Below are 26,999 nucleotides of genomic sequence, written 5' to 3' on the forward strand. Positions count from 1 at the left end.
ACACCGAGTGTCATACGACTGTGCAAACACAAAAGGCTAACCTCGTCTCTTCACAGGTCACCCACCGAGCAAGAAAACACACGAGGACAAACGATGACGCCGGTTAGCATCGCCCGGAGTGAGGGATGCATTCATAATTTGGGATGTTTACTTATGCAAAGCAAGCGGTGCAATATGCATGCACCGATGCACATTGCAATGCATCTCCGTTCCTTCTCCCTCAACTTCCGCCCACTTCTAACTGCTGGTAGTCAGTCGTCCGTCACATCAACGGTTGACGACATTTGCTCTCGAAATTCGATGAAAACCCACCGTACCTGTCACTCACCATCATCAATGCACGTGATCACATGGGAAGGGCTTTTCTAGCCCCAGAACCGCTGGCACCGACGATGGTGGAAAATTTGATTGCAAAATAAAGCCCGTTTTTTATCCCTTTCGCTCGCCATAAACCACAACAAGTGCACTTTATCTGTCCGCCTTGTCGTCTTGATCGACATAGCTGTCCAGTCATAATCGACTGGCAATCGAAGTGCAAACACTGTGCGGTGGTTCGTCGATTTCCCCGACGAAAACGAATAAAGGCAATTAAATTTAGTGCCGAGAGAGAGAGAGAGGCAGACTTTTTTCCAGACTTTGATCCACCGGAACGGATGCACTTTCGTGCAACACGAAACCCCGGGTGGACATTGCATGACGTGTGACAAGCGACCAAATTTCTGTTCTGTGCATCTTGTTCGGTTTAGGTTCGGGTTATTATGTGAATTAGGCAAAAAGGTGAGTGAAACGTCAAGCGCAGGACACGCGGTTAGGTGAGCAATCTTCAATGCTCCGACGAGCTAGAGTTAGAGTGCACCCACTGATTGGAATGTGCATCGTCACTTGGCCGGGTCGCTGAATGACAGACCACTAGCTAGAGAACTGCTGGGGTGGATAAGTGCATCATCATTAGGCACACACAAGAGTTGGAAAAGCGGCAAATGTTGGGTGAAGCAACCTTTTGAACCGTGACAAAGTATGTACAGTTGGTTGTGAAGCGTTCGGGTTCAAAAAATAAGTGAAATCGTTAAAGATGGTGAATCTGCTTGCAAATCGTAGAGTACGCAAATTATCTTTTATCTATATTATATTATATTATTGGTTGTGAAGCGTTCGGGTTCAAAAAATAAGCGAAATCGGTAAAGATGGTGAATCTGCTTGCAAATCGTAGAGTACGCAAATTATCTTTTATCTATATTATATTACACTGATTATCACTTCTATAGCGACACAAGGTTTTGTGAGCTCAAGACACTTTCACAAAAAAAAAAAATGTTTAAGAGTTAAATTAAATGTCAGTTCATTTGAATTTGGAGCGAATTTATCTATACAAATCACACCTTATGTGTCACACCTAGGAATGAACTAACAAATGAACTCAATGAACTATTTGTAACTATAAGGAAGGACAGACAAATAGAAAATTTAGTTAAAAATAGCTAAGAATGTAGTTCCAAGATTCCAAAGTTAATGCCTCTCAATGAGATCGATTTATTGTAATGACTCCTCCTCCTCACGGTTTAGCGCCGACGTCTGCCAATCCATCATTCCAAGCGTTCTGACGGACGCATCTACGCCCGTGAGGACGGTCTCATACGACTTTACAGGCTGGATCGTCCGGTGTCATTCTCAAGACAAGACCAGCCCACCGGAGTCTGGCGAGTCTAGTTTACTGCACGATTAAAAATTAGCCTGGTTATGAGACGAATTAAATTCAAATCAAGAAAATGGACAGGCAAGCGATACCAACAATATATCAAAAATGAACGCACGAATGAACTCAATGAAATATTTTGAAATATTTATCCAACGGAAAGGAGTATGTTCAAAGTGATGGCATGAAGTAATTTACAAACTATAAAAACAATATTAGCTTTAAAAAAATGAGGACCCCTTGTATTCTCTAAAAACTGAAGTGGTTCTTTAGAAACTGGATGCAGTGTTTTGCGAATTTAATATCAATTTGTTTGTTGCTTCATTATCCTGGCAAATAATTTTAGTTTGTATTCTTACATACTTGAACTCTATCCTTCCAATTTCCACCCGAGACTAAACCACGGACTGATAAATTATTTTAACATTCTTCTTTAACCTCTTTCCACCCAAACCAAAAGCTAACCAACCACTGCATTGTACATTTCTGCTTTTACTCCTGCACAGCACTAACACTCGTTCTGACGCAGTATACGAGCTACAAATTACAGCCATTGCGACAGACGGACCAGCACCAGCCCACGAAGCTCTGAGAGGTTCCAGCAACAACAGCAATCGCAAAAAAGCGTCTCTCGAATCAAGGACACTATTGTTGATATAAAACATTCCATCAGGTCCTGCCCGTTTCCTAGCAGTGTAGAGTGGCGATAAATAAAGAATTCATCTCGCACACACACACACAACCAACCACCATGTACGCACGGTCTGTAAATCTTCACCGAATGTACAATAATTTCTTCATTTTGAAAACTAATCCCATGGTGGTAATAATTTCACTTCACTGTTACAACATCCTTTCCTTTTTTGTTGTAGCCGACGACTGCTACAAGGGGATCACGGAGACGAGGGATCGTCGACTCGGAATCGGCAGACGCCGCATTCCTGAGTGCTTCCACAACAAGAAAGGCTACCTCTATTGCTTATCTTGTGGCGAGCGGTGGGTAAAATTTATTGCACCATTCTCGATCCCACGCTGTCATTCCAGGATGAAATACCTTCGTGCTCCGGCTAATGCTTGGCCTCCCCTCCCTAACCTCACTCACGCAGGAAAATGCCAGCCTGGTGGATGGCTTCCTACTCTCCCGGTGATTGTGACATAGACAAGAGTTTGGAAAATGAAGAAAAATTACTTGTCCCCGGCACTCGTGCGGCTCGCAGTTGTGTGACCGTGGACGACAAATATCACCACGTTATAATCTATGACCATTAACCTGGGTAAAAGCAGTGAACTGACCTGACGGTAGTGTACCTCCCAACCAAACCAGAATCATCATTGCTGACCACAGCGCATACACAGGAAGCAAGGATTCTCTCTCTCGCCACTGCACCTCATTCACACTCAATTGCATCCTTCAAACCTGAGGCGCCATGTTTCGGTGAAAAATTATAAAAATATGCAAATTGCACCATTCACCCGGGAAAAAGTCCTTCCGGGGATTCTCTCGCTCGGGAAGCGTTACCTGCTGTAACGGTTTACTGGTCTTCTGCACCGTTCGAGGTACATTCTGCAGCAAGACACGATTGCACTTGAACGACTCTAAGTGAGCGAGCGAGAATGAAGAAAAAAAACATTGCAGGACGATAACGTTCAACTCGGCACCCTTTACTACGGGGCCACCTGTAGAACGAAAGGGAAAAGTCTTCTCGTGAGAAAGATGTTCAACAGGGTGGTGGCTACTCTACTGCTGTTCGAGAAGAGGACGACGGTTTGCAGCTTACAGCATGGTAAAATGCAACTTTACGGGATGTGTCCCCAGCACTATGGGCTTGCGGAATTTGGTTGGAGAAGAGATTCAGGGAACAATATTATTTTTAATAAAATTTTCATTAGGAAGAAAAGCTCTTCATTAGATACCCTATCGAGCTAATATTGTATCCGGGACACTATCTCTCGAATCGCGCTTTCCTTATCAACTTCCAACCTAAAGAAAATGGTGAACCTCAATTTTCCCTTTCGAAGACTAATTTAAATCTCCATTTACGTTGGATTGAGCTGTTTTCCCTCTTAATCCCTCGCTCACAAACCGTGAAACAAGAAAACGAAAACACCCTCCGCCGTCATGCTTTCCCATCATAACCGTGACACGATTATTTTATTATAAGTCCCACAGTGTGTGTGTGCTGAGGCTTACTGCATCAGATACAGGCACCATGCCAACCGTGAACGGCCACAGTTGCGCGCACAACCGCTTAAAACGATCCCGACCGACGACCGTGGCAATGCATCGCCGACTTACTACTGCTCAGCGGCGTGTAGAGGAGAAAGTAAATTTATTCATTAAAACACTCCCATTTCGCCAATGCCATCCATCCGCGCTGCGTTTGTCGCCACGTTTCCCTGCGCACAATTGTGTCGTCGTTGCGGCACGAAGGCACCAACGGCAGCTCTAGCCGTTTTTGAATTGATAAGCCACCTACTACAAGGGACTTCCCCGACTCGGATGCATCTTGCCCAATGCACACCGTGGAATGATTAATTATTATTTATGTGTGTGTGTGTGTGTGGTTCTTTTTGTCGTCGTCGTCGTTGTCGTTCCCACCGAACGGGGTGGCTTAGTGCTTAGAGAAGAACTTAGAATCGTTTGCCCAGCCGTTCAACCTTCCGGCGCTTTCCTCGCAAGATCCGATCACTAAATGTGACACATTGCTGCGCAAAACGGGCAAGCAACCGGTGGTTCGGTTTCTGTATCACATGGCACAACACACCGCTGTCCCTTCCATCGGCTTCATTAGTATTCGACTTCGATTAAGATTAATGTACGTGAGAGAGCCGGTGCAGCTAGCGCTTTTGTCGAGTTTGCCCGCAGTACACATCACGTATGCATACCTGGGCCTGCTCCGAGTTCCAGGAGAATTGAGCGTCAATTCAATCCATATCTGCACGATTCTGAATATACGATACGAAACAAAAAAAGGGGCAAGAATTCTAGACAATTCCTTAAAAATATTAAGGACTCTCCAATGTTTTTCATTATTCGAGAGGAAGTTTATTTAACCTCAAAATTGGATATCCGTAAACCCCCATTTATTTAAATATTTCGTCGCAATTTTCGCAAACTAGCGAAACAGTCCTACGAATAGAGAGCCAACCGTACCGCGCCCGCTTAATAAATTGGCTATAAATTATATGCATTCGAGAGTAACTCATAAAACGTCCCGAGATGTACACGGCGAGCGCAAAGTGAACGTAACGCATGAAATAGCGCATTTGCCGTTAGGAGTTAATTTAAATTTATGTTGCTTTTAATAGGACCTAATAAGCAACACTGGGCGGCGTCCCTGGCGAGCTGGTGAAGCTATAAAGAGAGCAGGAGTTACCCCGGGTGAACAGGGGGAAAGCTTGGTGCCATGACCAGGATATTCATATTAAAATACGATTATATATATTCGCAATTTCACGATAATTCTGTTATTTGAACGTGCATTCAAATATTGCATCAAGAGCAGCACAAAGTCGAGAAACCCAATGACCTAAATCCAGTGGAAAACGCCTCTTGGAGGAATAATGCATTTGCAGGAATAGGACTTTCAATGGAATCATCTCCCTCACGAGCTCTTCACCCAATCAATGCTTAACCCTTGCTGGCGAAGTCAAGAAGCATTTGATTAGCTTGCACTAAAGTGCATGCACAATTATGTCGTAAGAGAACCCACCTCAAGCTCAAAAGAAAACGCTCGTAACCAAACAGGGAAAAGCTCACGAACGATCGAAGGTTGGAACGGATGGGAAAACTCGGCGTAAAGGGAATTATACCAACTTTCACCCCGCTAGAAAGTAAAACAAAAAGCCTTGGTACAAAGAATCGATCGTCTAGCGATAGACGAAGATGTTGGGTAATTGACTAATTACCGATAATCACAGTGCATTGCACCGTATTGGAGGCACCGCGATTTAAAATGCAAAATTGGTGCTATTCATCATTACATTCGAGAGAGCACCCGTTAAGGGGTGCTGGAGCTACTAGGGTGGTTATAAATCTAACGCCTACCAGCCAGTTTCAACCTTCAAGGATTGCCCGGTAGCCATGGATTCGAATAATCGTCAATCTGCTCGGGATTGTCAATTTGGACGAGCGAATAAAACGGCTGCCGGGCGTTATACAAGTAGCTACACAAAGGCTGTGGTTCCAGGAGCTCACCATGGTTGCAATAGCAGCAGCAGCACCAGATGGACATGAATGGTTTTCATCAGGGGTTTTTTTTCAAATCTGCGCTCCACATTTTGATGACACCGAGTCGAGCGTGGAAAATAAAACCATGACAATATATCCAATCATCGTTAAAATGTTACTTACAGCGAAACAAAGAAATCCATGTGCACCAACTCCAACGATAGTCCTGTTTTATGGAGCTCCGACACAATTTCATCCGTGTCCAGTGTCTGGACAGCGGGACCGAGGTTCGTTTCCAAAGTTTTGCAATTGATTTAATTTTTGCTATGGTTGCCATAGCAACGGAAACATAAGCTCACGGCGGAGATATTTTACACGACTCCGAAGCCCACCCAATATCGACCATTTTCGTGGAAAAGTCTGTGTCCTGAGGGAGGAGAAACTATTCCCAAGAATGTGATAAAAATAAGAAAAAAAGGACAAAGTGTAACCTAACTTTGTAACGGTGTGTCTTTAACATCGGTTTCCGTGTGAAGGCGGTCAAGAGATTAACTTCCGGTATCTACCACGCGACCCATCGATCCAAGTAGCATGGGTCAAACTCTTCGCCCACCAGTAGTGGTCCACAGCAGGGAAGAAAGGTTATGAACAAAGTTTTCCATCAAGCAAGGCAGGATCCGTAATACGAAGCGGCTAGGCTAAACTTTTTTGTTTCGGCCATGAAGAAACACTCCACTGTTTAGCCGGGACAGAACAGGCACGTGTGGAGTGGCCAACAAAAAACAAAATCTCGTGTGATTTACGATGGGATGTACGAGAGAGGCGCGAGAGTTCCGAGAGGAGTTGTCTTGCTTTTGGGTCATGACGTCGGATCATGACGCAGTGTGCAACGAGGTGGAAAAGAATCCAGCAGGACGTGTTGACTCACCCACGGGACCATTGGACACCGGGGATTGAATGTGACTGCAAAGTTCAACCGAAGCGTTAAGCGACATTTACGCCAACTACAATGTTGCTGTATTTAAGGGTGATGTAAGTGGTGACCACAAATCGCCCAACTTCGGTGGCGGCCGTACTGGACAATGCTGCGAAAATGATGCTCCCGATCCACCCGGTCGGTCCACATCCGATTATAAAGGACTAGGTTATCTACTTTCCAAACCACTTCTCCACGGAGCCGTAGTTGCTCATACACAAGGATCATTCAATTATCGATGCGCCGTGCTTCGTCGTTCGTCGTGTTGAGTGGGGGCATACACGGTCCTACAATTATCCCATTATCTGCAACCAGACAGACATTAAATTACACACCATCTTACAACCCTTTTGTGGGACGTGCAAAACTCGGTCTCGGTGTGTTTCCATGCCCGGCTGGGAGCGCAGAAGCAACAGCGATAGCACAAGCTGGCCGGAACACTGCCAGACAACGGCGTTATTCATGACAGCTTTCTCCCGTTGCTTATCGCCGGAAGTTCCCATTATCGATGGAATGGATGTCACTATCGTCTAGCGCCGAGCGATTGGATTCAGACACTCAGGAGAGGAACTGGTTTTACAGTCAATTGGGCCACGCCCTAATAGTTTTCGTTTTTTTCACATGTTCAAGAATTGATCTAGAACAGTTCCGTAAGATAGCAATTAAAGGATCTCCAATTTCAAAATCGCTATTGCTTGTGGATTGATCCCAGCGCACCATTACAGCTGACCATAGCTTAGTGAGTTCTGAGCTGATGTTGTGACCTAACCTCAATCTTTACACAAAGATGTGATTATCTCTTAATAGCACAACCAGTTCTCGAGGCAACACAAGAGCATCTCATCCACAAGATACGCTTTTATGACATCAAATGCTCCTGCGTTAACACCCATCATCAGTAGCAGACAGACACGTTGACTCCAAAACAGCGTCAAACAGGTCTACGGCGTCCCATACAGTTCGAGCGCCTCGGAAATCGCCGCACCGAGCGCGAGCTAAACAACATATTTATTGCTCTTTGATCTTGATCGCACACTGCTCAGGAAGCAGTGTTTACGGAAAGCGGTTTCCGTTACAAATAGCGCCTCCCCACCTCCAGAGTGCCTCCTTTCCCCCTCTCGTTTGCCCGCCTCTATCTGGCATTGATCCAGGTTTTCCGACCGAATTGGCAAAATTCGCGTGAAAAACGCGCTTCCACGCAACCCAACAGCAGACGCGCGTAAACGTAACGTTTGCGGAACGCTTATCATCAACCCACGCATCGCCGACTGGCACACACGCACACAAAGGGATTTTATTTTTACGATAAACCACCTTCAGCTCTTCCTGGGATCTTCCCAACCCAACCACCCTTCCACCATAATTTCGCGAATCTTTTATTGCACTCTCTCGCTCTCTCTCTGTCTGTCGCTCGTCCTCGAGCATAAAATCACAAGCCCCGGCTCATAAAATCCCATAGATACCACCCTCACACCCTTCGAACGCACTGGCGAGAGGTGAAAACACTTGCCCACGGTAGAAAAACAAAACAAAAAGCCAACAGCGTCCCATAAAAAATATTGTCCCTTTTTTTCGCGAGGCACGAGCCAGCTTTAGGGGGTTAATATTTTATCACAACACACAACGCGAAAGCCGACAGTGCCTATGGATGTGTATGCGCGACGTGGGATAATGTTTTGTGGGACAAAAAACAGCGGAAAATCCTTCCACAGTGTAGCGCCAGCATATCATCACATTGGGCCTGAGCTCCCTTTCATCTTCCAGTTCGTTACCTTCTCCAGCACATTCGAAACATGGCACCCAAACGCACGGCCCTTTGTTCGGGCGTGTTTTAGCTTTCGTCTGGTGGTTTGATGAGTTTACCCAACCAACAGGAAGAAAAATAAACGAAAAAGAGGAAAAAGGAAATCAAAAATATTAAAATCATCACAACCAGGAACCCAGGACCAGGACGAAAGGTTTGCCGGTGAGGCTCGCCGGTACACAGCACGTCTCGTAAGTAATTAAGAGCACCGGGTTTTGCCATTGGCACACACATAACGTGTGCGTTCATTACAGCATCGGAGGACGAAGAAGCCACCGCGCGCCCAAGCCGTCGGGATAATCGAAAAGGACCGAATCAATTTCACTCCCACAACGGTACACGGTGCGGCGGGGATTAGCAATCGTACTCGCCCCGGGTCGGGTCATTTATCGGTACAGTGCGATACTCTGGCCCTGCGAATCACGTACAAATCGGGGGACCGCCCTTTCCGGGTTAGTGGGGGGCAGATAACCGCGATATAGCCTACTACGTAATGACCGGTATCCGGATCGTCGTTTGTTGATACACACGATTGGACGATCGGTACGGTTCCATTCGGCCGGAAGGAATGTATTGGAGATAAGGATACACTGCTCATCAAACGGGATTGAGAGCGACCATCGAGAGAGTATCCGGACGAGAAGCGTTTTCATCATATTGATTACTAGCCTTGGAATAGCATTTGTTTGTAGCAATAAACCGTCGATTGAAGCATTGCAATAGTTTTGAGTCCAAATTTGAATGCGATCTGAACAATTCTCTAAACGCTAAACTTGAATGAAAGTGTTCATAGCGCCTGAAAGTAGGCTATGAAAATGGACAGAAGCGTATTTTAATCCTTTCTGTTGGTTAAGATTTATCAAATTCGACTTCATCACCAGTCAGGTGCTATAATTCTTCCTCCTATCTCTGATTCTCATTAATAATGTGTATCCGAATATTAAAATCGACATCCCCCACGAGGAATGACTCAGGGGATTAGCGACGCATTAATACATGCACACAATGCACACCTGTCCAACAAACACGCAGAGAGACGCATACAAGGTGTGTGAGTGTGTGTGTAATCGCGTTGACAGGATTACTAGATTAAATCATGCATTGCAAAAGTACGCAACTCTGCACCTTGAAGCTGTGATGGATTACTGGGAGTTGGCAGTAAGTTCAAGGCAGCCGGCAATTAATGATTAATCAACTCTCATCAATCCTCGTACTCGGACAATATTCTGGTGAGTTTAAACTTGTACTTTATAGTATTTTATAGCAAAGAAACTTCTACCGAGCACCTGTGCACCGAGAAACACGCGATTAAAAATTGCTTTTCACTGTCTCAAGTTATCAGCTCGAGCAGCAGGGTTTCTTTCCCACGCCCTCTTTGTGTTTGTGTGTGTGTGTCATAGCTCATGTCGAACATCATCAACCAACCGAAAATCAGCTGCTCCACCTCCATTACTGTCATCAGCACCCTGCAGTGTTGGGTGACAGTGCGCGCTGCGATGCTCCATCGAAAGCAAGTCGGCGAATGTCCCAAACGTCGAACTCTCGTTGGAACTGCAAACTCACAGACACACATTAGAAGCAGTTCCCAGCTTTTTTCCACCTGATACAATACTCCGATTGGAATGTACAGGAGTAGATCACACGTACGATATACCCCATGGCCCTGTTTGCACCATGTTTCCTCTGTCGCTGCGATCGGATCTCCCTAAGGGAACGACGCGACATCATTGTGAAACGAGAGAAGATTGATGTACCTCGCGACCAAAGTATACCACCGTGCCACGTACAATCGAACATCATTCATTCCGAGATACACGTGGAGTCCCCGCACCATTCCTATCAGTAGTACCAGCAGCAAGATTCACGAGATAACTAATGATAACCCGCCCGTGTCTAGCCCGCTGCCAACCCCACAGACAGACATGGAACACCACATTGTAGCACAAACCGACACACACACACACGCGGAGATAAAGAAAACTGTACCAAGTAATTCAATACACCGTCAGCATCTCCCGCCGCAGCTTTGCCAAAGTAGATTGCAACGAGCCAAATGGCGCAGCAGTAATGGGCGGCGTGATTCGGTTCGATATGCACCATTTTGTGTGGTCATAATGGACGATGCCTCTCTAAAACGTTTCGGAATATGGCAGTCCTAACCTGCCGCTCGGCTGAACACAACAGCACAGAAACCTCGTCAATCCATTTGTCATCCCGGTGCTCCCTTGCCCGGAGCATCAATTATCGTACGTCCGCAAAATGGATTCCGCGCTCCCGCTCTCAGCGTCCGGGGGAAAAACATGTCCCGAAATGTGGCGAATCGAAGTTGGACGGAGCAGCACGGAGAGGGTAAGACTTGACGGGATTGAATACATAGGAGTAAATTTAAATCGACATCACATACCACCTAGAATAATTTGATCATGCTTCAGATCGTGGATAGGTTGGTTAGTTGCGCGCCGGAACATGCCGCAATTAATTACAGCGTGGTGCATCTCGCCGGCAAAACTGTGGCGTCTTCTGACCGCTAGAGTGTCCACTCATCCTTCCCTCCCCTCTAAGGGACAGTGAGCCGATTGGGGAGAGCTCATCAATCTCGAAGAACACTCCACCCGTGCATCATCATCACCGTCATCGACGATCGCGAACGGACATACGTTTCATTTCTTTGGCAACGGTCTGACTCTGCGGTGGTAGAATATTAATGAGCAGCAGCTAGTGGAACGCGGACCCGGGGGTTTGCCGGTACTTCGGTCGGTGGTCGTAGTGCAAAAATGACATTTTAGTCCATCGCAAAAACATTTCTTTAGTCGAGCCGCGAGAGAGTGATTCATGGGTAGGGACCCGTCGCTGACTAAGGAACCACAGGTGGCCACAATCGTCGATGCAGCCAAGGGAACATTTCAAGTTGACCGCGCACGTGTTCCCTTTGATTGTCTAATGGCTTTTGGCGTTGTCTTGATAGTCTTACGGTTCTTGTAGTTGTTGCGGTGTGATTCTTCCTGATGACTTGGAAGTCTAACGATTTTTGCAGTTGTCTTGGGTTGTTGGGTTGCGTTCTCTTGGGGGTTTCGCAAGTCTTGAAGAAGTCTTGGTAGCCTTATGATTTTTTTAAATTTAGGACAAAATGTGAACAAAATATTCTAAATATTTTCTTGAAGACCTACGCCTCAGTCCATCACATTACGTTACTCAGTGCGAATGTCTGGCCATTTGATATCCAACTTCATCTTCTTTTGATCTTCTCCTCAGGGATCAAGGCAATAGGGCTCCCGCGTTCACATTACCTCACAGTTAATCGCTCATCTCCACCTAGACCATGGTAAGCACATCGATCATACATGAGTCCCGCAGCCATTCGCCTGACCCCCACGTCGGGACTAATTATCCTCCCTTCCCCTAGCACGACGCATACCACACCGCATGCATTGTAGGTCACCTCACCAAACCCTCAAGATTAATGCGTTCGTTGAGCGATATCTCCTCGATTATCCCTTCTGGCATACGTGGGTCCACCGATATTCCTGTCCCCGCCTATGTCGATCGGAACCCACAGGCCCATCGAAAACCCCTGCAATTACTGCGAAACTCACGACATCCGGAAGGGTGCGAGCCCTTCATCTTCACAGCCCTGTTCCTTTCATTCTTACGCTTACACACATTCCGCAAAAATTCCGTCGCAGAGGCACAAAAAAAGGGTCACAATTTCCTTCGGCAAAGTGATGTAGAAAAAAAAAACGCAAGGGTTCGGTTCAGAGCACCAGTTAAATGAGGCCAATTAAAATGGGTCACCCGATGAGGTAGAGGAAATGGAAAGGGGACGAAAACATGGGATTTTCCCTTTCTGACGGCATCCATTTATCGGTGAGTTTAATGGAATGCATTATTAATACCGACCTGGGAAAATGGATGGCTTGCTGCCATTTTCCCACTTCCTGTCAAGCAGGGTTGAACCCTGTTTTTCTCGGGAACCTATTACACTCACCGATCCCGGGTCCGGTTAACCTGCAGGGTGGAGTGTTGAAGGATTGAACGAGGTCTTCGGGTACAGTAGGAGAACACCGTCAGGACATACGGTTTGTAGCAGGAAAAGTCATACCGCCTCATGATGGTCTCATGGTCCCTGGAATTGTTTGGTCCACACTCTCTCTCCTTAAGACACATTTCGTAATACATCATCCCGCAATCAAACAACGCACCCTCAAGCAACGTGTTATTTAAACTCGTCTGATTAAAAACAGTAAGCCCGAGAAGAGATCGGGTGGAAATTCCAATATTAAGTTTTTTTTTCTCGTTGAAGTAGCAACCAGGGTAAGGGTTTTAACCATTTTTACCCCCCAGAAACCCGGTGCGCTGTGGTTTCGAACCGCACTTTCAACCTTTCGGGGTTGAGAGAAAATTCCCAAAAAAGGGTCAGTATAAAATATGTTGTCCTCTCGGTACAGGGAAAGGATTCTGTCATCGGTTGACGAGAAAAGAAAAATTTGTCCTCACGAAATTGATACATGGCAGTCTTTTTCTTCTTGTAAGCTGCACCCCGACACGAGGTTGAATAGACAGTCACAGGGTTGATTTAATATAGCGAATATGACATACAGTTTGTCCCTCTCTACTTACCACTGTGATCGGATAGATCGGGTTCAGGATCGTGAACAGCAGGATATGGTTCGGGCGTGTCGCAACGTCACGCTTCCGGCGGGGTTCGTCTGTGACGTTGATGTTGTTGTTATTGTTCTGCAAATTGACAAATAGAAAGCGACACAGTGTTTAATTAGTTGCAACGTCATGAGAGAAAAAACATTAGATTCTTTTTAGTTAAAAACCAAAATGAAGATACATTTCACTCATTAAATTAAATGGGACGTAATTAATCAAACCACACAGAGGGGAAAAAATGGGTTAAAATCGAACTAGAAAGAGAATCGTCGAGCGAGCCAGTCTAGTCGAATGCCCAAAATTTTACCCGTTCTGAATGAATGACGGATTGGAATGTACTGTTTTCCCCTCGAATGAAACTCATGATCAGGAACACGTGCGCGTTCAACCAGAGGAAAAACCCTCTCCCCGAGAGGGATAGAGCGGGAGAATCGGATCGTTTATTTATACGCGCCCATGCCGAACACCGTGTTTAGTACGAATTTAACTATCGTTCAAATGTGTAATTTATTTTTAAAACAACGTTTTTCTCCCTGACGCATGGAGTGTACGTACAGCCACACACACACACACCTCTACAGTTGATGACGCCGATGTGGTGACGGAGCAGCAACATGGGCGAAAAATCAATACCGACTCGCTCCGTAAACTGAACGCTGTGTTCGACAATCAGTCACAGCATCATTTCCATTGCACCAACCAATCGCGCCCCCGGTGGAAAATGGAAAATCTGTACGTGGTAATGAACCGGCGAACCGGCACATTTTCCACCAATCTGATAATCGACGAGCTTTTTAAGAATTTTATTCATGGTTCATGGAGAATAAAACAAACAAGACCCTTCACACGGTGCACGTCACGACGGGGTTTTGCCACACACGTATGCCAGCTGTTTTTCCAATACCGACGACCGGCCGCTTTTCTTGGAGTCTAAAATTACGCCATTAGCGCCGGTATAGAGGTATCAGCGGATAGAGCGCACGCGGCCGGGGCGCGTAAGTAAGCGAGCACATGAGTTAGACGGCAGTTAAAACACACACTCAGCGGCTCAAACGAAATTGTCTGACTAATTTATGGGGCAGTTTGAGTTTCGATCGGGAAGGGAAAAGGAGTCGGAGCGATTTTTCTTTAATAGTTTTGCAGCCGGGAAAGATCGTACCCGACACGTACAAACTTTGGCCATGTTCGGGTAGTGTATGGAAGGAGATATAGGAAAAATGGTCGAAAAATTCGCTCAGTTGTCAGTGGTCTCAAATGGCAGAGAATGCATTCAGAAATTGGTGGAACGTGTTCCAAATACGTTTGGAGTTCGGCGGAGCGAGCGTAATAGATTTTGCTATAATTGTTTAAGTGAATCATTAGAATTCGTGCAAACATAACGAATACCAGAAAGTCGGAAGCATAAAAAAATCATTCATGAATTAAATTCATTCTAGGAATAGCTCTAAAATAAGAACGAGTTGGACGGCAAATCAAAGCTCATTAAAAGAGATTTTCTGTTCCAGAATTGAACACAAAAACATTTACAGCTTAAAAAACCCAATTTTGAATGAATTCTTCTTCCTTACACTCGCCCCCCGCGAATGACGAAGTACATTAAAGCATGGCAGAAATAACCATAAAATATTTAATCAAGCCAATTTGTTTTTCTGAACTCTGCCGGGCTTAATTCTTGCTACGAACCGCACTATCTACAAACAATTGTTGTCCAATCAAAACAACAAGCAACCTCTAGAACTCAGCTCCTCAGTTACCACAGTAGCCAAGAGTCCCAAGATGAATAATGAATGCTAAGGTGCTGGATGCTTGCCTGCCTGCAAGAAGAATGGAACATAGTCTAACGAACATCTTCTGGTGGAAAATAGTAGCAATCGCACTGGCTCTTATTACACGGCTCACTAGAGGAAAAACAAATCTGTATCAACGTTGCAAGTTCACCCAAACCCGATGTTACAAACCACAAAAACCCCTTCACATACACACAGACACAAAAACAAAGTCCCGTCAAAAAGACACCTAGATATGGTTGATGAAAGCAAGGTTCTGTTGTACTGTTTTCATCGTCCAGAATATGCCCCGCAGAACGCACAGAAAACAGCAAGCCCGGGCTTTAATTATATTCTATTATTTACAGTAAAAACAACACCAGCGCCGATTTTCATCAGCACAGTTTCCACAAAAACGGTGAAGGGAAAATTAATTTCTCGCCAAAACAACCCACACAAACGCGAGAGCGCGCGAGGTAATGAATTATTTAAAATAATCGTCAAGAAGGGCTTGGCCCACTGCTCCACCGCGGTACCTGTGCCTGGCTGGGGTGGTTTTGGCAAGGTGGAGGCGCCAGGTCTTAGAACCCAACTTCAAACGATCAATTACGAGATGAAAAACAAATAGCGGGCCCGACCAGCAGCCGAAGCTTTCATCGAGGCCGGTTGGTTAAAGGGAACATTTTCATGAATTTCGTATCGGATTAATTTCGGGGAATGTTACCGAGGACACGATGGCCCTCACAGAACTAGTGAAACGAACTCTAAACAATGCTATTACGAAGACAGGCATGTAACTAAATAGGACATTCGTACACAGCTCGCTACACACACACACAATACTTCCTTTGGAAGATATTCCCTGGAGCGTTCGGGTACACAGAACAGTCTGCATTAACCACTAACGACTACCGACAAGTCCGATCTCCACCGATCCGATACGCCATAAAACGAGCTCAATCGAATCGAATCGAACAACAGCAGTTTTGATTACTTTTTTCCATCCTCCAGGCAGCCAGGCGCTGCCCCAACTGTCATTATCAATCCATGTTCAATCGGCCACAATGCGTTCCCGGTGGTAGACTATGAAAAGAGCAGCAACAGGAAGAAGGGCCATACTGTAAGAGAAAACTAGGCCACAATCGGTCGGTGTGTGTGTGTCGATGAAAAACACATTTTCCGTGTATTCATCTAATGTCTACCGCCGAACCCGATGTACGGGAAAATGCCGCCCCCGGGTCCTTGCCAGTAAACGACAGCTTCCACGAAAAAAAAAAAACCAACGAGTCAAAGGGAAACCATTCCGAATTGGTTCGGCCACCGAAAATTCCGACTTTTTCCGATACTGTCAGCAAAATGTGAAGGGACCGGACGTTTTTGGACCCAATAAAACTGACGATCCCCACACGTTGTGTGGTTTGCGCAGAGGGAGATTAAGAAACCGCTCAAATAGCGATTATGGATGACGATTAACCACAAATGCGCTCCCTTCTCCAACCCGATAGAACCCGGATCAGTGCCGGCGGGAACGGCGTCATCCTCAATCCTCCACGTCAAGTTGGAGCTGGTGTGCGTGCGTGGTGCCTGCGTCAGCACAATTGGGACGGTTTTTCTGCTCGAAAATCAAAATTTCTACCACTCGGCTGCTCTAGGCCAACTAAACGCTGCCGGTCAGCAGAAAAAACATCATCGATGAAGCATGACTAACGTGTTTCTAGCTTTTTGGGGTGTAATGGTGGGTGGTGGTTAAAAAATTGCCTCCCGGGTTTCACAGCACCACAACACAAGCCACACGCCGCCCCACATTGCCAGCCATTTTATCAGTTACAGTTACAGCCCATCACCGCATCATCAATTTTGGTCAAAATGGTTCGATAAAAAAAAACACTGACCACCATACATTAAATGCTGAATAATCGGCACAGGATGCTGTAATTATTAGGTGGCAGCTGGTAACGAATGCAGGGTTTTGCTTGTTAGAATTAAATGTCGATAGGAAGTAATTAATTATTATTTTTATTAGATCCCATTATAATATAACTGTCAATTTAAATTTTTCAGATCTAGGATATGGTTGCTAGATTATGAAGCACTTCTAGCGAAATTAGAAGTTGATGGTAAAATAGTATGGTTGGTAAGGCTCTATGCATCAACACAGCCCGTCATGGGTTCAAAACTCGCTTCCGGTCTTTCAGCTACTTACAGCTGTCTATATTCGAATTATTTTTTATTCAAGTCCCAAACTACCATGTTTGGTAAAAAATAGCAGAAAAAAGGGTTTTCATGATGTGAGGTGTAAAATTAATAAATTTGTAACAAATCACTTTCTTTACGATCGAGAACGAGTCGTTGCGTTCGACAATAACTACCCGACAGAACACCATCAAAGCAATGCTGCCATGAAATCTCAAGCAAAACGATCTTCTTAAAACAGTGTGTCGAAGAAAAAACAATAGTTCGCAAAAGAACCCAATTCGCCTCGTTTGCAGAGCAGAGCTACTTCTGTGTAGCCACTAACATGTTTTACTTCGAAAGTAAAAACTACCCAGCGAAAGCTTTGAATACATTAGCGGCGTCGCAAGTTTTGGCGCATTTTACTTCGTCGCGATTGTTTTAAAATGGCTTCCAGCCAGCACCAACCACCCTTTTATCCTTTCTTTCAAACCACTTCTCCGGTACCTTATGGTGTTCGTGGAATCGGAACTTAAATTTGCATCTCCCTCACGGCATCAAAGTAGCGGTACAGGAGGCAAAGGGCAACAGTCATTCGAACGAACGAACGAAGCTGTTCTGTTGTCGCAACCTGGGGAAGAATTTCTAAAATCTTCAGCAAAGAGCAATGACAGCAAAAAAAAAACTATAACTTTCTCGCGACGCACTAGCTGGCCAAAAAGTTTTACATTGTTCCGTGTCGTTCCGGGAGAACAAACACATGCATAAAAAATAAAACAATAACGCGAACAACTTCTTCGCGCGTTTCCATTAAAACGGTAGAGGGGGAGGGAGGTTCAAGTACGCTTAAAAACGCTTGTTTTATTCAACTGTGTTTTGTCAAAAAATTTCCACATTTTTTAATTAGGTGTGAATGTGTCGCGACGAGATGAGCGGAAGGCGCAAATAAAAAGGGACACGCAAAGTGTATTGAAACTTTTACATCGCGCTTAGGGAAAAGCTTTGCGTACATTCAGAGGCTCTTGAGAACCTTTTACACGCACACTGCGTAAAGATGGTGGTCAAAAGATTTTTAAAGTTAATTTTAAATTTAAAGTAAAACTACGAATTTCAAGCTTACTGGAAGAACTTAATTATCTTCTTGTCAAAAAAATTATGGACAGGTTAAGATAAGTAAATGAAAGAATATTAAGCACAACCGCGCAGGAACCATGACTTCTCCTGTAACCCTGCATATCAAAATGAACGACGCTGGCGCACATCGACAAACATAATCGACAACATAATTCAAAAACAGCTTTTCCCCGCCGCGTACCCTTTCCCGCTCGCGCTCCTTCCCACCCAAACAAGCTAGCCCCGAAACTTCATTCGTACGCTGTGTTTATCTTCAAAACAAAATTCCAATGGCGCTTGCCATCACGACGAAATCGTTCCAGTCACCGATAAGTCACACGATGTTTACTGGAAAAACATGAACCGAAAAAAAAAAAGGCAAACGAACCGATTCCCGGAGCTCCATTCAACATGTTTTCAAATCAAGTTTGAAGTTCGACTACCTCCATTCGAAATGCTGTGTTGCCTTTGCCCGGGTATTTGTATGTTTCCGCCCAGCAATGGCAAGCTTCCCGGAATTACACTGATGTTTGTCAAACATCCTTTTCACCTTTTTGTGCAAAGGCTCCCCGTTTCCTACGCGGTTCGTTCGCTTGAAAACTTGCCACCCAAATAGGCGAAGGTAAGGGGACACAATTAATTCCATGCTAATTTGGGGCTCCTTAATCCTTGATGATCCTAATTGGTGCAGAAGGGAACAACAGCTCTCAACAGATAAACGGTGCCATGCGTTCAGCCTTGCTCCTGCGGAAGGATACCCCTGACAAAACTCAATCCTTCAATTGTTGTTGACCTGTTGCTAGCTTCTTAACCTTTCCGTTCGTCCCAAACTATCCCGACAAAACTCACAACTCACAAAACTGGGAATATAGCAGATGAAAAGCGTCAAAAAGTTGCTCTAAATGTCTCTGCTCTGTTCACATAGCCCCCGGGGGAGCTGGCCAGACCCCATAATATTGGACCGACGAAAATGGAATAGATTTTAATTAATTTCTCACTTCACTTCAAGTTCACCCAGCACCCGCCCCACTCGGTCGGTCAACAGTGAGCAAACGCGCTTTATTGTCCTTTTGCCTCGGAAAGTGTCCTTTTCCGTTGATTGGCATATTTTTCATTACGTCAAAGCAGTCGGCGGCGGCAGCAACAAGGGGTTTCCGGTATTTCCGGGAGATCCACACTTCAGGGTTTTAATCTTCCCATCGCTGGACCCGGTTGATGGATGGGACGCGCGCGCGCGAGCGTCTAATAAATTACTCCCAGGTCGTGTCCTTTAAGAATAGATCCTTCTTTCTAGCAAACTCACAAAAAATTGGAAGAGAAAGGAGGTGCGAGAAAGAGAGACACTTTGACTCGCTTTACGCTTCTTCTAGACATGCTGACAGACTCGTCTAACGGATGGCGTAAAAGCATCATGCTGCCTCGCATTACGTCCAAAGCATCTCCAGCATCATCAGCATTTACAGCAATGGACGAAATACGACAACAACAAAAATGGCTGCACATCAACTCATGCAGCAGCGAATTAAGCTCAATTTCGCGTTCCGGGTACAAGGTGTACCCGGATTTTCCAAACCGAGTGGTCGGTCTGTAAGAGATTACACTTCTCACTGGGTTAACTGCTGGACCGTTTGCAGGTGTTTCCTGCCAATGTTTACTTCACGGCCCCAATACCACTCCAACATCTGGCATCTCTGTCGGACAGGCGAAAGGAACGTCCAAGGTTCTAGAGACCGAGTTCCGAATAGCCGTACAATTTATTCAGCAATACACCGAAACACACAACAACAAAAAACACCTCCTCCCCCCATCAAGGCTTGGTGACACTGGTGCTTGAAAAGGCCTTGACATTTGAACGACGGCTGCAGGTCCAAGTAACAGAAATCCATCCTCTACCGTTACTGCCGCGGACGATCTATTTTTCATTCCGGCTGGAAAATGCAACCGTATCACACCGTTTGGCGTTCGGTGTTCCGCTGTATTATTCATTGTAAAACGATTCGCAGAAAAAGTACAACAACGCTGGGGGTGACATTATGCTTCTCTCTCACAGAGCGTTGAGCTAAAAATAACCGCGACCGGAAGACCGGAAGAGTTACTTCAGCTTTTTTCTGGGGAATTGGCGTTTTTCCCCCCAAAGAACCAGCTGGATGTTTTCAGACGCCCCCGGGGAGAGAGAGACTTTCTTCAAGAATCGCCGAGAACTCCTGCAGAATCAAGCTTCACCAAATTAAATCTGATTAACCACTAATCCTAAACTACCCACGCCTCGGGGGTAGTTCTTCTTCTCATCCGGGAAATCGGGACATCCGCGCTTTGCAAAACAATAAATAATTGCGTTGTCTTCCTCAGTCCTACTCCTTATCGTCCTTATCTTGTCGTCTCAAATACCACGGATAAACACCCACCTAAATGGCCCACCGCAGCAACCGTAGGCCTCCGGGATATTCTTTGTCCCAAGAAAAAAAAAAGCCCACCCATTTTAAGAGGACTAATTCCAGGATACGTATGTGACATCGTGGTTGAACTTGTTCTCTCCCTCTCTCTCCCTCTGCACACAACAAAATGATTAATCGTTCCACATTCTCTACAGCTTGGAGTTGCCTCCATAAAAATCTTTCTTCTGGAAAATTCAATGCACCCTGAAGGGATACTGCAAATCGAAACCCACCACTGGTACGCAATCGTCCTTCGCCTCTTTTGTGCGAAAAGCTTTATCGTATACAGAAAACAGACATACCACGGTACCACCGAGAGAGGCGGCGCTTTGCGTGGAAAACTTTCCCCAAAAGCCAACCCGAGGCAGTTTTTGGCGGGGACTTCTAAACCGTGGCGCTACTTTAATCCTTTATTTTTCCGTTGGTTGGTTGGTTGGTGTTACATCATTTTCCTGCGAACCCGTGCGTAGGAAGAGATCGTAAACAAAGCTGAGTGTTTCCTTCTAGCGCTTAAGGTGGAGGAAAAACCCCTCTTCTCTTACACGGAAGTACGATGGACGAAACATGGCGAAACAAAGTAGCAAATGTGTCAGCTGCAGCGCGAACCATCAAGCGGGTTATGGTCCCAGTGTTTGTCTTTAATGCTGCGAGGGACATTTTGTTTTTTCTTCTGCCTCTCTCTCTCTTTCTCTCTGTCAAGAGGTTTAGCTTGTGACGAAAAGAAAAGAAATCCAGGAAAAATATTTTCTCCACTGTTTTCTTTAGCTTGATGGGGCAGGCAGGAAAAGAAACAGCTCCCGTATCATGCATATCACCAGCCAGGGGAAAAGGCTATCTGCTTTTTCCCAGTAGACCAATACCGAAAGGAGACAAGAAAACTCTATCCTGGCCGGGGCCTGGTTTGTTTGGAAAAGGTTTTCTCGGGACAGCCTTTTTTCCTTTCTTTCTTCGCCACTTGTCACTTTAGTTTGAGCGCAGACAATGGCGAATGTTGTCGTCATTCGTATTCAAAATCTGCCTCTGTGCTAACCCTCTATCGTATTCGCATTTGGTGGGCAGAAGTCGACAACATCGAAAAGTCTTTTTCCCCCAAAAACCCGTAAAAATCCTACTCCCCCCAGCGAAACCGAAACACCCATTACAATATCCGAAGTGGCGCGGGAGATTATTGTTCACTTCCGGGGTAGTTCCGAGAATTTCAATAATTTATAAATAATTCAACCTGAAGCGAACCTGGAGGAAGTTGTCAGGGAAAATCGACCCCACGTTGAGCCACACGGAGCGCCAGAAAAAAGGAGGTCAAAAGTGATTCTTCGCTCCCGAAAATGGTCGCAGTGGGGTTGGCTAAAAACAAACACTGAAAAGATAAAGTGGCGGTTACCTTGCCGAGATTATTCAGCTTTTTTCTTTGTGATAACCCAGCACCCTCGTGGAAACTTGCTTGCCGAGTTTGGTTGAACAAAAAACAAATGGCCCATCTACTCACTTTTACCAACCATTCTAAAGCAATAAGCAAACGGACGGGCCCAATACAGTGTGGAGGAGTGGTTCAAATTTGCAGCACACGTGTTGCAGCGCACACGATATAAAACAAAGGAAAAATTATGCTATCTCGCCATCAAGCCGCTTCTTTGGGGAGCATTTTTTCAGCTCTCTCCATCTTGGAAAACTTGCGGGAAGGAAAAGTTTCAAGTGCATCTGCCTCGCTTATTGCGCAATTTATGAACTAAACGATCGTAAACATCAGCCCCACCATTATACCATCGAAGCGATTAGCTCCAAAAGGGAGCACCTGTGTCACTCCCTTTAATTTTTATTTTTTATGTTTTATAAACTGATAAAAAAACATCAACAAGCATTAAAAAAGTCTAGTGAAATAAATAAAGTCATGTGAAATATATTTAAAAAGATACATGCATAGAAAAATTGCCCCCAAATGACGGAAAGAATGCATAGACAAAAGGAAGAGAATGGTGATAGACGAACTAGCAATAGAATTGTAACAAGAAAACATAGAAAATTTCCAACACAAAAAAAAACAAAAATAAAACCCAAACAAATAAAATGAAAATTAGAGAAAAATAAACAGATTTGGTAAAATCACTCAAAAAAATCGTAAGATCGATGAGCAAAAATAAAATAAAAATACAACTTGTACAAAATCACATAAGAAAATTTAACACAAAATCAAGTAAGCTCGTAAAAAAGAGCAAAACTATAATGTAAAATTCTAAAAACTTAGCTTGTTGCCGCGTTTTAAGCGAAGTATTTGAGAGAAACATAAGACAATTTATTTCCCCTCGATATAGAAGAAGAGAAAACTGATATTGATAAAATAAATCGAAAAATGAAGAAGATGAAGACGAAAACGACGAGAAAAAGGAGATATTGAGTAATATGAAAAGATTCAAGTAGAAAAAAGGAAGGAGAAAAGAGATAAAAACAAGATAAAAAGTAGTAAAAAAGTGTTGAAATTAAAGAGAGAAAGTGGTAATGAGAAGACGAAGAAGACGAAAAAAGATCTAAAAAAGATGAACGAATAACAAATAGAACAACAAGAACAAGAACAAACAGTAAGAAAATAACATGAAAAAGCAGAGAAAAGCTGTAATGATTGTCGGGAAAAATCTTTGGAACACCTAAGTTTTATTCAATCGTTTCCAACGGTTTCACAACACCCTTCAAATCTAGAGAGATTTACACAGTATTGCACAATTTAACTTAATTAAATTACTCCCAAAATTCAATTAAACCCCACAGCAGATCGCTTAACACAAATTTAGCTAATTGACATTGTGTCGCTGAGATTTCGGCAAAGGGCTAATCCATCCGGTATTATGAAGTTTCGGTCACAATTCCCGTCCATCCATTGCCAGCGCGCATCATCATCATTACCCTTGCGCTGCTTGCAAATAGCACAAAACCCAGCTCGTCCCTTTCCAAAACAACAACACCAGAGTCAACTAAAAACGCATCGCCTGCTGGGATGATCCTTCTTCTTCGTGTGTTGCTTAGGAACATTTGACAAAAACTTTACCCATCAAATCACGCCCGGGACCCGAAACACGCCCCACCCAGCAAGCAAAGTACTGCCGCTTAAGATTATCTTTTAGCCAAAGAATTTCTCCGGTCGGCTAACGCGGCACCCGTTTGCATGATGCTAATCCTTGAGTGCTGCATCCAGCGCTGCATCCACATTGCAGATTTTATCTAAATGACAAAACTTTCCGCTCAAGTGAAAGCAGCAATTTCTTCCCAGATATCCATCCCGGAGGAGGACGGGGTCTACCACGGCGGAATTCGAGTGCAGGGGGAGGCAGACGCAAATAGATGACATAAGTCACGATTTCCGACCAAAGACAACACACACACATAAACGAGCCCCACTTCTAGGAAGCCTCATCCATCCTCCGGCCTGCACAAGCAAGATGCCAAGTGCATCTTTCCCCTCCCAACGGGCGCCAGTTCTTTGCCGTATCGTACGATCATTATCAAAGATTCATGTTGTCCCCGGGAGCGCTGGTGCCTGCCCAAACCATACGCCACTGTCGGTGGATGGATGTGTAGCGACGATCCAAAACTGTAGCAATAAAGTGCATTGTTGTTGAGCGAGGCCGTTGAATGCACTGGATAATTTATCTCGCCCGTTCGATATGAGAGACGGTAAGGATGCCTAAAAGATGGTCTCAGCAAAATGCCAACGATGACAACGATGATGGCACGTCTAAGCAAGTGCAACGCGCGTGGAAGATGCCAGTTGTTGCTCACGTGGACGGGAGACAGAGAGAAAATGGCGCTCGACTGCCCTCGGCGGCGATGGCTGCGAATTGCAGACGTGCCCCACAGAGACCGCTTCGACCAAGTGTGAATGGTGTGCAACAATCGACCGACTTTTCTTCGCGAATCTCGTGCGAGAGCTAGGCAAAAAAACGCGCAAATGATAAGAGGACATAACGAAGCTGGCAAGGGGGCCACGAGCTGCGATAAATCGGTGCATCTTCTTGGTGCAGTACCCTTCATCGGACTGCTGCTTCTGCTGCTGCCAACGTCATGTGACAGTGATTGTGCCGCCGGTTGGAAAATGGTGAGCGAAAAACGTCCCCTTGGCACGTTCCGTTGACAACGCTTCAAACGAGCGGCACGGGCAAAATGAGCAAAACTCGTTAATGAGATTGATTGGGTGTGATTTTATACGGAGAATGGAGGCTTTATTGTTGTAAAATAAATTATTAGGGATAAGAATCTGGTGCAAGCAGCTGCTCAAGAGCGCTGGGATGATATCCGATGGGATCGGGCAACGGAACAGAATCTAAGGGAGCCCAAGAACAACTTGAGAAATGCTAGAAGAGTGCCATAATCAAATATTACTGCCCAAAATATTCAAACACAAATTAATATCAAGCACAAATTTCAACTGTTGTCAGCTGTCATTAAACAAAGTTTCTTCAAAAACTCGTTTTGAGATTCTACTGACTCACTTATCGGGCGCTACAACCGCCTCGCAGCCTTGACCTGCTCAACCATCATCGGCATCATCCCGACAATTCTGGCGAACGCATCAACGCCATCACTCTATCTCAGTTTGAGCCTACCCCGCCTCCTCTGTCCGTGTGGACGGCATCAAGGGCTTTACGGGCTGATCGTCCGGTGTCATTCTCCTGACTCCTGACAAGCCACAAACCAATGATGTCTCTGTCATCAGCGTGTGCCAGGATCTGGATTGACTGATAGAAGAAGGTCCCCGAGGTTTCCTCCTCTGAGTCACGGATGGCTCTCTCCAGCGCCAGGTTGAAAAGGAGACAGGCAAACCCATAGCCCTGGCGCAAACCCTGGCGCAATCCACCATTCTTGAGCTCATTGCGTCATAAATTTTTATCCTGGCTATGCTGTCATATGCAGCATTAAATTTGATGAAGAGATGGTAGCAATGGAGATTGATTTTCCATTTCGAAATCCTCTCTGATAGCATCCAGCTATCTCTTCGAAGATGATATAATGTAAATAAGGAACTACGATTGTGCTATAAACAGGAAGGGCCTCGATTGGATGGAATGAACTCCAAATTAACTATTGGAATGAACTTATTCATTACTTTCATTACATTCATTACTACTTGAGAAGTGAGTTGGGGTTGTAGTAAAATCGTACTAAATCGTATCTCAAACTAAACCTAACTAAGGTCTGACTGCCATCAATCTGCTGTTTACCTTCTTTATTAGCTAATTTGTTACTTCCATTGCAAAAACCAAGACGCTCAAGTGCTGTCCTGCCCATACCTGACCCCACCCAACATCTCTACCAGATGGACATTGAGGACTCGTTCTACCCACAAACCGAAATTACAAGCACCAATTTACCAAACTCGATGACCTTCCTCCTCCAGTGTAATGTCTTGTAAAATCCACCTTTTTGAACCCTGATGCAACCCACAACCAACGCTTTCCACTATCGCCACCGAAATTGTGCGGAGCTCCAAAACGCTATCAAACCATTACGGACCATTTTTGACCACGAGCAGCGCGAACAAGGTCCGGTTTATTTGCGCTAGTTTCAGTTAATGCTGCCACATAAACTCACACACACACATGCTCTTGTTTCCGCGTGCTGCCAAGAAGACAGCGCCCCAAATCAATTTCAACGCACCAACAACAACATCAACTGGAACACGCCACTTAAGCAAGCGAACTGACCCCCACGGGGTGGAGCCACCGGTCCGAAAGGAAAAACCAGTTCACGCTTCGCCGACTTCCTTAGCGTGCCCACTTTCGCTCTCATTGCCTTTTTGCCAATCTCCACCACCGATCGTCAGGTCGATTATGGTTGATTCCACCGAGACGGTACGCACTCCATCCGCGGAGGTTCCGCAGAAGCTGAGCTGAGGAAGCAATTTTGCCCGTGCAAGGGTACCATGGTGCACCAAGAGAGAGAGAAACACAGTTTACGGACTCTGTTCACCTTTCGAGGCACTTTCGTTTCACTTTCTTCGCGCTTCGGTTGCTGCAGTTTTCGGTCCAGCTTTGAACCGGTTTTTCCGTCTCACTTTTTACACCGTCGTTACAACCATTGTACGTGATTTGCTTGCCAGAAAGTACGAAATTCCGGGCAAATCGGTAGAGAGAGAGCGAGTCGAGTTCAATCTTGCCCCTCATCTGTCAAAGCGGGAGAGTGGTGGCGATCAGACTAAATTGTGGAACCCGGCGATGCCAGAATAAG

General features: G+C 45.1%; 1 protein-coding gene across 24 annotated transcripts in view; it reads right to left on the reverse strand.

Moving 5' to 3' along the window:
* The window catches only part of LOC118503934 (heterogeneous nuclear ribonucleoprotein L), a 207,025-nt gene that overhangs the window by 90,871 nt on the left and 89,155 nt on the right, over positions 1-26,999 (reverse strand). For all 24 annotated transcript variants that reach the window (XM_036037785.1, XM_036037804.1, XM_036037803.1 and 21 more), the window contains one exon: positions 13,262-13,378. In XM_036037785.1, the coding sequence (XP_035893678.1) occupies positions 13,262-13,378 (117 nt within the window). The remainder of the gene's footprint in view (positions 1-13,261; positions 13,379-26,999) is intronic.

This window comes from Anopheles stephensi, chromosome 2, assembly GCF_013141755.1.
Source record: "Anopheles stephensi strain Indian chromosome 2, UCI_ANSTEP_V1.0, whole genome shotgun sequence".
Lineage (NCBI taxonomy): Eukaryota > Metazoa > Arthropoda > Insecta > Diptera > Culicidae > Anopheles > Anopheles stephensi.